This window comes from Anabrus simplex, chromosome 14, assembly GCF_040414725.1.
Source record: "Anabrus simplex isolate iqAnaSimp1 chromosome 14, ASM4041472v1, whole genome shotgun sequence".
Lineage (NCBI taxonomy): Eukaryota > Metazoa > Arthropoda > Insecta > Orthoptera > Tettigoniidae > Anabrus > Anabrus simplex.
This window is the reverse complement of record NC_090278.1, coordinates 100555006-100567379: the sequence shown is the minus strand read 5'-3', so window position 1 is coordinate 100567379 and position 12374 is coordinate 100555006. Positions and strand designations below refer to the sequence as shown.

General features: G+C 40.7%; 1 protein-coding gene across 2 annotated transcripts in view; it reads right to left on the bottom strand.

The window, feature by feature from the left end:
• LOC136885559 (ribonuclease H2 subunit B) overlaps nt 1-12374 on the bottom strand; it is a 31860-nt gene that overhangs the window by 5385 nt on the left and 14101 nt on the right. Inside the window, exons 3-5 of one of the 2 annotated variants that reach the window (XM_067158197.2) lie at nt 7912-8011; nt 5139-5253; nt 4011-4402 (exon numbers count right to left, since the gene is read on the bottom strand). In XM_067158197.2, the coding sequence (XP_067014298.1) occupies nt 4011-4402; nt 5139-5253; nt 7912-8011 (607 nt within the window). The remainder of the gene's footprint in view (nt 1-4010; nt 4403-5138; nt 5254-7911; nt 8012-12374) is intronic. The other variant, XM_067158198.2, reaches the window with a different exon arrangement.

The window sequence follows — 12374 nt, the reverse complement described above, 5'->3', positions numbered from 1 at the left end:
GGTGGGAATGAAATAATGGAAGAGGAAGGTGGGCATGTGCCTGTCAGGAGCTGGATGAGGGGAAAGCAGGAGGATAGCAGATATATGAACATACTGCAGCACACTCCAGTGATTCCCCCTATGAACACACTTGTCCAACCTCTCCCAACAACTTCAATCACTGCCTTTTCATGTGTTTCTAGTGTCGGTGTCACAGAATCTAACAAGTACATAGCACATTTTATTAAAACAAAATGTACATTATTATTGAATGACAATTTGGATCATGTACTTACACCTGAAACTGATGTAAGTGAATCCCTGTGCAGAATAAACAGACTGAAGTGATAATTACACCTCCTTCTACAGAGGTGCGAACCTTTGAATTGGATTATCAGTAATCGCCTCAAACCCCCGAGAAAAATTTTGAGTCAAGTCCAGAGCATGCTCCTTCCTTCTCGATAATGACACTCCTTTCGCCCTTCCCTCTAGCAATCTATTCGAAATTATATCATATTACACAATAAAATTTGCACACATCCTGTAAGTTCTGTGATAAACCAGGTAGAACTCCATAGGCTACACCGCAAGGATTGATACATAAAATGTTACTTTAAATGCTGCTCATTCCTTGTAGCTTGTTTCTCATGCAGCAGCTGCTTTTCTTGCAGCATTGTTCCCACTGTGATAACATAAGCAAATCCAGTGCAGATGTGCTTAATGTATGCCTCACTTCATTCTCAATCTTTCTGTCAACTGTCAGGTTCACTTAACACAGCAAATACAAGATTAGTGAGGGATTTGTAGCGGAGAGCTGCTTAAGTCACAATGAATTTTACAATGCTTATGGGTAGATTGAATAAGTATCATTGCCAACTCACAAGCATTGAAATGAAAACGATTTAGGGAAAAGGCTCGATCATTTTCCTTCTTTTCTCTTTTTCCGTAGAAAATTATTTTTTTGTGATAATGTCAGCTTTTCCGTAATCATTCCCCCTTCAACCGTAATCGTGAGGTGAAATCTGTAAATAATTACGGACAATCCATAATAGTTGGCACCTCTGCTTCTATTGTCCATCTCAGGTAATGCAAGACTGAATGTCAATGTCTATAAGTAGAGGCTGTGAAAGAATGAATGGGAATGAAATAAAGGAAGTAAATAAACTCTTATGAATATGTCCGCGGCCAGAGCAGGTCATCGTATTCGTTTTATATGCTACTAACTGCTTTTACAGTTTTCCGAGATGCCTAACACACCTTGAGCCAGGATTGAACCTTCCACATAAATATTTTCGCCATTTAGGTAACAAATCAATAGCTAAATCACTCCGATCATTACATAAACCCCACGAGCATCACGATGGTCTGATGAGTTCAACAATCACTTTGCTAGGGAACAGCAATCGGTGCAGAATACCATGAACTGTAGATCATCCAACATTATAGGAAGTTTTCTGCCTGTGGGAGCCAACAACATTCCTATCTTCCTACATGACCGATATCATATCACTGCCTGTCTTGTTACAGCTAAATGAAATGACACCCTTATCATTCCTATTCTAAAAAAGTCTCCTGCAAAAGCCCTTTCATATTTTTGTCCAGTATCCATATTTTCTAAACTAGTACTTGTAACTCTCCTACACTCCAGCAGCACATTTGACAAGTTCCACCTCACAAACAGGAACAGGGTTCTGTATTTGGACCTCTGCTATTTATCCAAGTACCTTTGGGAAAAGAAATCAACTACCACCTGGATTCAAGAAGTCAAGAAAGATCTGGAAAGGAACAACATACGAAAAGAAGAATTATTGGAAAGAAAGATTTTTAGGAAGAAAGTCTTACAAATGGAAGGATTCCAAGGGAGGAAGGAAAAGAAAACAGGCACAAAGTGGACTGAAAACAGGAAAAAGAAGCACAGTGAAACAATGAAAGAATACTGGAAGAAAAGGAAAGAACAACTAAGGAGGAAGAATTGAAATTGTAACGTGGTCCTTAGAAGGCCAGAACGCAAGCAGAAGAAGGAAAATGGTAATGCAACCTCTATGCAGATGACCTCAAACCTAAGAGTACTTACTGTCAATTCCTATTTCCTCTTAATGAATGCAGTTAAGACAGAGGCTATAATTACAGTATCACTCCGCTTTTACGTTTATGTATTCATGACTTTCCTCTAGTTTACAACATTTATTGTTGGTCTCCTCAAACTTCTTATGCTCCCAATGTATTACAATCCTCAAGCTCACGCCTGGAAAATTTCAGGCCAATGTCAAGCTGTTTGAGAAGTAAAATGGCATCACATCCAAGCTAAAATACTTCTAGTGACTACGGCATGATGACCAAATCAAATGACCCTCCTCAACTCTTAGAATTTCAGCTTTTCCTTGCGGCTGACGCTCCCTTGCTAGGAACGTTAGTGTAAAAAATTGGTTGTCTTTCTGCCTCAAAGCGTGTTCACATCTGTACAGTGTGATCAATGTTCTATAATGACAGTTATGTTCACCGCACTAGTCTATGTTTTCTTGTCATTTTAGAGAACACCATCAAGATTTAGAAAGTTATCATAATAGATTTTTTATAAGAAAGTTTTAATGTGCCCGTGTGTCAAATATTTATTTTAAACGTCTTCATACCTATTAATTTTAACTTGTATTCTTGATGATAATGTTAGCAGAAGATTCTAACATGCACTAATATACTGTAACTGAGGCAGCAAGCAGAGAGACGTTATCCCACTTCCTCAGTCATTTATCCTGGGACCATGACTCGCTAAGCCACCGAACCCTGTACCACATCATCCTGGTGTACACCATCATCACTCTACACTCTTCCAAAAAACTCTGCAGTCACTTCCAACTGTCCACCTAACCTCATTCTCACTCACTACAAGCCATACCAACCTGTGAACAAAACCGCTGCAAGACCTGCCAAGCACCACTTTTACCAACAGCATCACCGACAAGTCTTACCCATACATGACTGTATTTCATCAGAGTCTGCCCAGTTTCTACACTGGCTTAACTAGCAATTGACTAGTTAAACACATACGCAGCCATCGCAATCCTAAATCAGATCTTCCTGTCCCCATTCACACGAGGCACCATCAAACCACGTTTTATGAACATTTCACAGTTAAGATCCTCAAACATTTACCCCCAACACCACCTTCTCGCCCTGAAGAGATTCCGATTTAGCGCCCTCTCAGGATCAGAGGTAGATTGCTGGCCTCCGTATCTCAAGATCTCAGATTCAAATCTGACTGATGTCATTTGAAACCCCATGTCATACTATGAAGAGAATCTCCGGTGACACATCTGAAGTTTATCCAACTCGGGCAGAGTGACACGTTTCTCTGTAATGTGGTACAAGTCTAGGGGTAGCATGCCTCCATCTTACCTGGAGGCCCAGGCTTTGATTCCCAGCCAGCTCAAGAATCTGAGGGCTGGTTCGAGGTCCACTCAATCCACACGAGAACAATTGATGAGCTACCCGACGGTGAGATACCGACCGCAGCCGAGAGGATTCGTGGTGCTGACCATAATCTGCAGGCCTTTGGGGTGGTAGGCTAAAACCCATCAAGTTTAGTGTGTCATTATCATATTGATATAGCCCGCCTGGTCCAACACCCTGCCAGAATGTTGGCCGGCAGGGTAGGGGAGGTGGTGGTATACAATTTCTAATTACTAGATTGTGTGCCAAAAGCCTGGATTCAATTCCAAACCTCTCCGCAGTGCTCAAACGGAGCGATGGCATACGACACTGTCGATGGGGATTTGACCACCGGTCACTGAGCAGACCCCTGACGCTATTCGACAGTGGGAGGTTATGTGTCGTCACACATTTCATCTCATGAACACCTCTGATGAGGTTGACATCAGGAACGGCATCTGGTCATATTAACATGCTATGAAGATTCATCTCACTTCACAGAAAAATGGGACCAGGGTTGGACATACATACATTAATATTATGCTGATATAACAACATAATCTCTTTGAAGCCAAAAATATTGTTATAAGAAGGATTGATCATACCTTTTCTGGTTTGGTGAGGTCCAACACTCCGCCGTTAGCCACCTCCTCCTGCGACTTGGGTTTCTTCTCCGGCGTGGCCGTCTGCGACACAGCCAGCTTGCGCTTGCTGCTGCTCTCCGAGGGTTTGTCTTCCGGAAGACCCATGTGCTGCAGCAGCTTGGCACTCAGATCGTCCGTCAGGTATTCCGAGACTATGCCGTGGGCGTACTTCAGGTAGGACTCCGTGTCGGGCGCGTCCTGCTTCCCTCCCTTGACGAAGGTCGCGGACACCGCCCCGCCGGACACGTGGACACCCTTCTGTTTGAGGACCTCCGCCACTCTTTCTGTTTTCCGCTGCAACCAGCTCAACGCCTTGTCTTCATTGTACTTGTAAGCATTCAGGTCCTCATCTCCTAGAACACAAGGTACAATAGTCAGTTTGTTTCACACCTACTGCCAACTTCTCAATGTTGTACTCCAACTAGACCAACTACCACATAGTCAATAATGTCACCAGTTGTATCTGATGGAGCACAGCGCCACTTGACATCCCCATTCCTGTTCTTTCTGACCCTCCGCTTACCACACCCGTGGATCCAGAATTTTGGCGATATTGTCGTCGCCTGTGAATTTTCAAATGCCTACTACAGCTGGTGCATTGTTGAAAAGTGCAACAAGGTAAGTGTGTGCAAAGGAATGTGGTTGAATTTTATTTGGTCACGTTGAACCTAACAAAACAACCAAGTTCAAGTATCGTCACTTTGCAGTAAATGCAAGCTGGATGACGTGGATCAAGATATAGGAGTTCTATACCATTCTATTTGAAATGTATAAGATGATGTACGGGACACAGCAGACTGGAAGACACTGATCACTGTTCTACCCAGCACTCGCACGGAAAACCACAGAAGCAACGGAAGGACATTGTAAATGTTACTTGAAACAACATGATTAATCACGTGGAATGGAGAGCTTAGTGCACTCAAATCCAGATAAATGCTACGAACAACAAGATGCCCTGCCTGCATAGAGGAAGGAGAGAGACATCTTTGATTATAGAACGAAATACAAATGATACATGAAAAGCAACAAACTTAATTCTATTTTTGCTTTTATGTAAATGACACATCAAAATGTTCGCGTTCATACCTTTTCGGTCTGCCACTTGGTTGAGATGTTTGAGGCCCGTAGACCTGAGTAACCTCTCTGTCTCCGGAAACTCGTCATCCTTGAGCAGCTGGTCGAGTGGCATCGCATGACTCGCCTGCACAAACAAAATACGTTACCAAGAATCAATTATCTCTGTTTGGATTGTTACCCTACAGAGACTGGTTTGATGCAGCTCTCCATGCCACTTGATCCCACATTTCTACAGTAAGACTCCTCAACAGCAGACATCTCCCTCTAACACACTATTTTCTAGCAGTGATAAAATCCAAAATCTCTTCAGGTACTTCTAATGCAAACACCCTCTATTGCAGAGACAAACACATGAAAGCTACTAGAAATTGCAATTAAACCTGTCATAATGGAGGCTTGTTTTTAAATGAAATCCAGGAATGCATTCAATTACTTTAGTGCAGTTAATTATTGGAGCTAAGCTATCCGCCACTACCTTCCCACCTCCTCTTGAACCTGAAATTAGTACTTTCACTGCCAAGTCACGTTTACATTGACTCGTAGGCTTTACTGTACAGTACGTACTCCCGAGAGCGTGTTCGACACAACTCCGAGGAAGTGTTTGTTAGACTCACACAAGCTTAAGAAGTGCAATATGCATAAACTGTTAAAAGTGCGTCAGGCAGCGGAAATTAAGAAAAAACAAGTCCAGCTATTTAAAGAATGCCACTGTAATGGGAACAGTCAGTTTTAAAGTGCTCTTACTGATGAGACAACGCTTCAGTTGATCAGCAACATAAGGGACCAATGCTATAGGAAAAGTGTTAGAATTTATGTAGAATTACATTACAGTGATTTCAGAGATTCAGAAAGCAGCATGATATGTGGAGAATACCCAGGGTTAATATGGAGAGGGATGTGGACGTGAGAAAAAATAAAGCTGCAAAACTCAGGTGTTTTAAGTCTAAGGACATTATACAAAGTTTGGCACTCAACAGAAATCAAAAAGAAATGCACTGATGACGAGAAGTGATGGCAGAGTGGTTACATCAACTGTAGAGGAAAACGATTCACCAGAAAAAGGAAATGGTAATGTACATCACATCCAGATATTAAGCTTCAAACACATGAAAAAATTCTGATCTCTGCACATTGTGGTTAACTTGGTGAAAGCCCAGCAGTCACTTCTCTTACAAACAAGATAAAATATTTTCTGGATGGTTGAAAGGACAGCAACTGTTCTAGAATTACAGGCTGCGTTTTAAAACTGGCTTATTTCCTTCTTTTCCTAACTCGTTATTCAATTCAAGTGAGCACCAGGCAGGCCGGATGGATACCAGAGACCAGGGGCAGATTCTCCATAAGGTTGCAGGTTTGCGCTACCCCATTGATTTTTTATGTTTATTTTAGGTAAAGTTTTATAATTTGGATTATTCAACTACCGGTACGGTATTTTCATTCGACAAGACAAACCTTTCAAGAGCTTGAAAGAGCAAATACTGACTACAGGAGACCACAAGCCGGTACTCATAGATGTTCACTGCAAGAGCCGCAAAGTTTGCAGCAGAGAGTCAACCTGAGGTAGGATTAAACCTGGGCTGCCAGAGGGATGCGCGGGGAGAGGAAAAGGTAGGCGTGGCTTCTTATACATCGCTTAAATGGAGGTTTATCAACCTAGCTCCTCCTACCACGGCCTCGCTCTAGCTAGCTCCTTGCAGCGCAGCGAGGGATCCAGTCGGCCGGGCTCCTACAAAACCAACTACCTACTAGCAAAGTCGCTAGAGACCGCTGGCGCTCAATGTGAAAGTCTGTTATAGAACAGGGATGTCACCTAGCGACATTGGATGGAAGTTCATCTGTTGGATAAATAACGAATGGCTTTAAATTTGAAAGTAAAAACCACCATTTCTTTCAGTATAGTTGTCTAGTTGTGAGCTTTGTTATGTGCGTACAAGCTAAGTAGCTTATTGATTTCACTGTGCAAACATTCGTGTCAGCATGTGTGTTTTTATTATTGTGCGTTTTTATCAGTTAGTGGTATTTTGCCAGATCATGAATTCGGTGCAGTCTTTAATGTCTGGGCCGTTCCCGCAACGGACTGCCGGAGAAAAATCCGAGGTGAAACGAATGGGTAGGCCCACGCAACGTTTAATTTCGAAACCAGATACAATACCGGAATTAGGCTACCTCAAAGTGTTTCATTTCAATAGGTGAAACAGTTTTTAAATGAAAAAATGTTACTGGGTTGTAGTAATATTCCTGAAAATAGAAATGTAAAATGTTTGTTTTATTTTTAATAATAAAATATATTGTTGATGTAACTGGATTTGAAAATTAGCCTGTAATCATATTATATCAACGGTAAAAATTGTGCACCACTGAACTTTTAAACCACCAACCGCCACTGCCAGAGACGCCTGTGACAGTATACACTAACGGGAGTGATGTGCTGAGACTCTGCTCTCTTTGCATCACGCAGGAGGTATTGTCAGACCATGTCTTGTATCTGATGCATGCAGTATTGCAGTAATTGAGAACTGTTCTACGAGGCACACAACACACTGTGGTTGCATTTGTTCTTTCTTTTTCCGTAACGCATGCTCGTGTTTTATCTTGATTTTTAAAATATTTATTTTCTTTTGAAATTATTTGTTGTTTTTTCATAATTTTATTCTTATTACACCTGTGTGCGGCTTAAATTGTAAGACAAGCTAAATAAGCAGCACTGAGCTGCATAAATGTCAACGAGAGTATTCACTAAGGAAGATGGGAATCGCTCATTTACAAACAGATTTACACTCACCTTTCTCAGGTAGGGAAGAACCAAGAAGATTGGGTCGATGGGAGTAGACAGATGCATCTTGCCATCCGACTTCACTGACTCGTCGATGAACCACGACCTGCTATGAAACAACACATCATTACAGTCTTCCTTCCAAAAGAACAAGAAGTCTGCAGTAGAATGTAAACTACAACTACATACTACTTTAACAGTTGAGCCCCCCCAACAATACAGGAACTCAGTTAATCCAAAGTAAACTTTTAAAATGTGCCTAGTATGCCTCATTTTTGCATTTTCCCTTTAACTGCATACCTTTGGTGGTATTCAACCAGGGCTCTAGGCTACAACAACAACACGGTTTGGTTCCACACACTAACTATTTCTCCATACACACTCTGTTATTTCATACTAGACTTATGTTCCATTTCAGATATCCCAAACAGGCCCGGTCCCAGTCTGTTTCCATTACTATAAAACAGATTAAATATCAACAAGCCTCACCAGGGTTTTAAGACTGGATACATTTATGAGATGAAAGTCTCGACCCAGGATTGCAACCTCAGCTAATCACGCCCCACTACATACCTTGTATCGATATAGAGGCATACTGACATATGATGAAGCTGTTCTACGGCCTCGATTCATTTCCGTGGAGCTGCATCTCCAGTCAAGAAAGAAACAATGTGTCTGTCATTGTTCCTGGTATCGCATATTTTCTTTCTCCTTCACTAGCACCCGAACCAAATTCCTTTGTAGTTTTTATAGCGACAGTTTGTGTTTTATACATTTTTCCACCTGAATTTACCGTTGTGAAAACCGGGTGCGACCAACACACTGACCATTTCACTTTGTTTTCTTCCATACACCTTCCTTTGTCTTCAGTCCATTACTTGCCTGTTTTCAGTTTTGTTCCAAGTTCCTTTCAAAGAGGATGTCGTCATGAGGGAACCCGGCTTCTTATCCAGAAAGTAGCCAAAGATCTGTCTGTACTCGAGCATAGAAAGTGATAGTCTTTTTCTTTGAATGATATCCAATATCTTTTCCACATGAGAATGCAGCTTATGGTTGACTTTAGTGTTTCTGTAATGGAGTTTGAATAACTACTTGTCATGGTACTATGTTGTCTCTATTACATTCATGCCTTCACATCATTTGTCTGCATCTCCGAGTGTTGAATATCGTAACTGTATGGGCTTTTCATTAAATTGCTGATGGTGAGCCATCTAGGGGTGGATTTAGTACTAACAATTCGAAGTGAGTAGTTGGTGCTGCTATCTGGGCGCCAAGAAGATAAGCTTGCTTGGCCGTGAACCGTGCTCTAACAATCAACGTGAGCAGTTGTTCGGTTTCTTGGCTTTTAAACTGGAAGACGCGTTGAGCTAATCTCTGCTGGTTGTGCCTTAAAGATACAAATTATCTTACAAGAAGGGAAGATGGTGTGGATATTTGATCCCGGCTGATGGATTCTCCATCTGGCATAAGTGCCGAAGATGTGGCTTTTTTTTTTTGAAACGATTTAATTTTTCGTAAACACCGACCTCGTAAGTAGCTTCATTGGATGTCATGACTGTTTTAAGTGAGGAACTAATCCTGTTATTTTATGGTGCTAAGACGCTGACCACTTAAGTCTACGATATGTGAGAATTTCTAAAGGTGATGTTCGGATTATTTGTGGGTTAAAAAAAAAAAATATATATATTTAGAGTCGAAAACAGGTCATTGTCGTTATCTTGTAATGTGAAAATATTTGAGGTTTCAATTTAATTTAAGAAGATAATTATATGTTAATTTTTGCTTCTGCATTCAGTTATATTAGGTTTCGTGCACGAAAGGAATAATTATGTTCAAGGAGCTCCGACAAGATGGTGTACGAATTAATTGTATAACCTTAAAAGCCTGGTTTTATTTCTTTTCTTGTTTTAAAACATAATCAAATATTTATTATTTAAAATATTTTCAAACCATTTCGGGCTGTTAAAAAGAAAACTTGTGCTTTAAATGAAAGCTGATCTAATGACTTACTCGGTACATCGTGTTCTCATTTTAATCATGGCGGTTGTCCTGTGTAACACAGCTGTGTAATAGAATGCAAACGCAATGGGGGCGTTGCTGTGTTGAATCTGACATTTGAGTGTCTGCTGATTATTGTGGTCTTGACGTTCATCTGTATTGGGAATAGTTGCGTGCATTGGATCATTTCTGCTGTATTTGACTTACTCCTTCGATTTTTAGTTATCGTCTCTGGGGAATTTTGGATTATTTAATCCTACTTCTGTATTTTATTGCATGTTCGTGAATTATTTCTTCGATTTGTGATATAGTGGGTTTGGTTGATCCTTACTGTTTTCACGCAACCTCCGAAAACCGAGATAGTCTATTAGATAGGTTTTCATTCTCCAATCTATAATGGTGGATTTAATTATTTAATTTTGAATTGAACCTCGTTCATTTATTATTCTAAAGAGGTCTTCTGTTTTCATTCAGCAATTATTGATATAAGGATTTTACTTTCTACTGGGTTATTCTTTTAATTGATCTAAATAGAATTCAGTATTTATCGTATTTTTAAATCATTTAAAAAAAATTAATTTTGAGGTCGGTAAATTATAAATGTTTGGGTATTATTAAAGTTTTCTTAAATGGATCAAGGAATTATTATTTCAGTCAATTAGTTAAGCTTATTTTAAGTTGATTCGCTTGGCCTCTTGTGTCCAGTGCTTCCTCAATCAGCGACGGCCTTTTGGTTGGGATAACTGTAAGTATTTCCTTTATTTTGCTTATTTATCCCTGGTCTGCTAACACTCTTGACCTTAATTTATGTTGTGAGAGTTTCTACCAAGACTTTGTTATTCATAGCGAGGTATCCCGCTGCGTACATGAGTGTCTGAGCTTGGCGATGAAGGACAGTGATAGTTTATTGTAAATGTTTATCGCTATGCCATTTCCGTCTTGGTGATCCTCAATACGAATGCTTCCTTTTCGCACACTCATCATGGTGATTATTGTTTTAAGAGGAAGCACAACTGGGCAATCATCCTCTATTAATGCTAATCCGAGAGCAAAAATTGACACTATTAAAAATGAAGATATCAAGCAAAGGCAACGGCCACGAAGGGCATGATATGAAAGACTCCCTAGGCCTCCATACGTTGGGTCGGAATGGAACAAGGGAGGTCGGAGAGGATGGCTGAAGGCGAGGACCTCACAAGTGGAAGCAATCCCAGAACTCAGCTAAGTGCACTGTGGTCGCTCGCAATGTCTCCTGTAAATTATCATTATTGTATCAGAAACATACCATAGAGTTACAATGGTATTATTTGCACCACATCCAGTGCATTTTGGGTGGCATGAAAGAAGACTAACAGCCTGTCTGGGAGGACCAGGAGCGTGCACCACACTGTATCACACCAAAATATTGGTCAGTCGGTAGAAAAGAGTGACCGCTGTATTATTTCTGTTTTGGCCTGCACAGCCATCCAAAAGGACACAAAATTCTCCAACGTTTCCTGGAACAATTAACAAAGAACATACTTCACTCGGTCTCTTTTATTCAATGCCTTCATGATACAAGTGAAAATTTGCATTTCAATTTCCAGAAAGGAAAAAACAGAGCTGTCTATAGCAGAATAAGAGGTATTGGGAGCACTCCGCATAAAGTCTACTGAAATTCTAATTATATATTCTCTTCATTCTGATGTTTTGTCTTTATCTCACCAACCCTCAGTTCTCCCTTACACTGCTATGCCCGAGGTAACTCTTGCAAAATTTCTGAAAAGGAAATATATAATGCACTCGGCTCACGTTGGCAGTGCCGCAAAGCACCTAGCTTCAAGTAGCAGACGGCGCATTCTTTCCAAGCTCGAACTTATAAAACCTGCGAATACCCTTGAAATCGGAAGATGAGCACTCAATCAGTGATTCGGGTAGGATTACAGTCCTTGTGACAGTGATTGTGCCGAGCCTCAAGTACCGGCTCCTCAAATCCAGAAAAAGAATTCGTTCCGAACCTGATTTATTTCAATGGCGCATAGGTAATATGTTTAGTCCTGTAATACACAGTTTTGATGACACTTCATCGGGTATATCATTTGGTGTGATTCATGATGAACCAGCAGCTTTAGACGTATTTCAGCGCTTCTTTTTACGAGAAATTACGGAGTATATAGCAGTTGAAACAAACAAGTACTTTGTATTTGTTATGCAAACAATACCACCGTCTCCAAGTTCAAGGCTACAGAAATGGAGGGAAACCACGCCTGAAGAACTGTACGTCTTTTTCGCCGTGACAATGCTTATGGCAAGAATGAAGAAACTTAAAATTCTTGAATACGGGTAAACATATCCTCTAATAATGACCCCGCAGTTCTCGGATTTCATGTCTAGAGACAGATATCTCTTGTCATTACATTTCAATGACAACAACAGTCAGCCTGAAGGTGCCTGTAACGAAACAAGTTCAGAGAAACGTTCACACCGTTTGAAAA